The sequence below is a fragment of the Portunus trituberculatus genome, chromosome 37 (genome assembly GCF_017591435.1).
Source record: "Portunus trituberculatus isolate SZX2019 chromosome 37, ASM1759143v1, whole genome shotgun sequence".
Lineage (NCBI taxonomy): Eukaryota > Metazoa > Arthropoda > Malacostraca > Decapoda > Portunidae > Portunus > Portunus trituberculatus.
This window is the reverse complement of record NC_059291.1, coordinates 2824187-2826686: the sequence shown is the minus strand read 5'-3', so window position 1 is coordinate 2826686 and position 2500 is coordinate 2824187. Positions and strand designations below refer to the sequence as shown.

The 2500-nt window shown below is 35.2% G+C and overlaps 1 protein-coding gene across 2 annotated transcripts in view; it reads left to right on the top strand.

Annotated features, from left to right (window-relative positions):
- Window positions 1-741: 741 nt before the first annotated feature.
- Window positions 742-2500, top strand: part of LOC123513891 (fatty acid-binding protein, muscle-like) — a 6194-nt gene continuing 4435 nt past the window's right edge. Inside the window, exons 1-2 of one of the 2 annotated variants that reach the window (XM_045271354.1) lie at window positions 742-848; window positions 2332-2430. In XM_045271354.1, coding sequence (XP_045127289.1) covers window positions 2346-2430 — 85 coding nt within the window. In that variant the 5' untranslated portion in view covers window positions 742-848; window positions 2332-2345. The remainder of the gene's footprint in view (window positions 849-2331; window positions 2431-2500) is intronic. The other variant, XM_045271356.1, reaches the window with a different exon arrangement.

Below are 2500 nucleotides of genomic sequence, written 5' to 3'. Positions count from 1 at the left end.
TAACTCTTCAAGGTTATGGAATTAAGCATTGAAATAATTTAATGCATTTGTTCCTTTGAAATGTATGAAAGATAGTAATCTTAATGGTCAGTAATTTTCTGATCTTCGATATCTTCGTTCATGTACATCATTACTTTAATCCAGCCTTCCGACAAGGAAGGCCTTTGTCATATTGTAATATATTTACTGAAGATAATGATGATGATGAATATGTAACGAGATGGGAAAATAGCTTCCACAAATTTAATGTTTAATTTTTATTGAAGTATCATCATCATCATCATCATCATCATCATCTCTCTCTCTCTCTCTCTCTCTCTCTCTCTCTCTCTCTCTCTCTCTCTCTCTCTCTCTCTCTCTCTCTCTCTCTCTCTCTCTCTCAAGATAAGCGTCTTAATATAAAACTTTGTATGTAGATAAGACTATTTATAAAATCGGACATTGTTTAGGTTTATCTTATCTTTCTCCCTGGGAGAGAGAGAGAGAGAGAGAGAGAGAGAGAGAGAGAGAGAGAGAGAGAGTAAATCATTCCCAAAATGAGTTAAAGAAAGTTTATGATCGCACCAAGGAAAAGAATAATGAAAATAATGATTATGATAGGATTGTTAGTGGTGATAATGAGGCTGATTATATTGGCCATTAATGGTTGTTGTTGTGGTAGTAGCATTAGTGCTACCACGGAAGTAATAGAAGCAGTAGCAGCAGTAGCGGCACAAGTTTTCATACTCGTTTTGTAATATCTGTATGTCAAGAGAGAGAGAGAGAGAGAGAGAGAGAGAACGTCATTAAGTGACAAGGCGCCGTCGTGGTCAGAAGTCTCTCTCTTCATTCCCGGCAGCTATCTGTTAGTGAGTAATAGTTTCGGTGGTTGTGGCTGGTCTTTCATTGGATGTGGTTGTAGTAATAGTAGTTGTAGTTGTAGTAATAACAGTAGTAGTTGTAGTACCGATAGCAGGAAAGGATTAGTGAATAGTAGAAATAGCAGTAGTAGAGTGATAATAGAAATATCACTAACAGTGGTAGTAGTAGTAGTAGTAGTAGTAGTAGTAGTAGTAGTAGAATTATTATTATTATTATTTTTATTATTATTATTATTGTTATTATTATCATTATTATTATTATTAGTAGTAGTATTAGTATTAGTAGTAGAAGTAGTAATAGTAGTAGTAGCAATAATATATATAAAAATAATAACAGTGTTGTTGCTGTTGTCGTCGTCGTCGTCGTCGTCGTTATTGCTGCTGCAGAAACACTAACAGCAGCAGCGGCATTAACATCAGCAGCAATAATAGTATCAACAGCAACAGCAAAAAACAGTAGTAGTAGTACTTATAGTTGTAGTAGTAGCAGTAGTAGTAATGATAGAAATAATAATAATGTTAATGATAATTAATAATAACAATAATGATAATAATAATATTAATAATAATAATAATGATAATACAATGATAATAATAATAATAATAATTAATAATAATAATAATGATAATAATAATAAGAGCAGGAGTATAAGTAATAATGTATTTCATAATTTCATGTTTGTAATTATTGTATTTATTATTAGTATTATCCGTTGGCCGCAGCTACAGTGTGATAAAGAGAGAGAGAGAGAGAGAGAGAGAGAGAGAGAGAGAGAGAGAGAGAGAGAGAGAGAGAGAGTTATCATTATTGTTTTATGTGTGATGGAAAGATAATGTTATATAAATTGTGCAACTCTGTGAGGGCAAATGGTAAAAAGAAAATAAATAAATAAGGAAACAGGTGGTGTATTAAATGTGTACATCTCTTTACACACACACACACACACACACACACACACACACACACACACACACACACACCTGACAGTGGTAGCACGCCCGACTCATAATCGTGACAGCTATGGTTCGATCCCCGTGTAAGGTCAGATGTTACATGGTCCCTGTTCACCTAGCAGTGGTGCCAGTCAGAGGTTGAGACCCTTTGATAGGTAAGGGAAACATACTCCAAATAAAGAATTACACATGGGGTGGCCTGATCACCCAGAGCCTATGTCACTAAGCTTATTTTGCACTATTTAGCAGTGCGCATCGGCACGTCAGATGCCATCATGGGGTTGTGTAAACTTAAGATGTATTAACGTTAGTATAAAAGGACATGTATAAGTATGATAATATGTAGAATTTTCAGTTGACTCTGTAAGCTGCCATTTCAAATAAACCGAAATATCATATTATATTACACACACACACACACACACACACGCGCGCGCAGATAATAGCAACCCGAACGTTATCAATATAGATGGTAAGGAAATAGTATTGCAATTGATCTGATATATTGTCTTTACAGTAACTCGGCGCCCCATGCCTTCCACCGGTATGGCTCTGTTTGAAGGGAAATATCAACACGAAAAATCAAAGAATTATGAAGAATTTCTGAAAGCCATAGGTAAGTGTTATGGTTGTATCTCAAGCAGGAGTAACACCATTGCAGCAGCGTTACAAGAACACATGTTGCA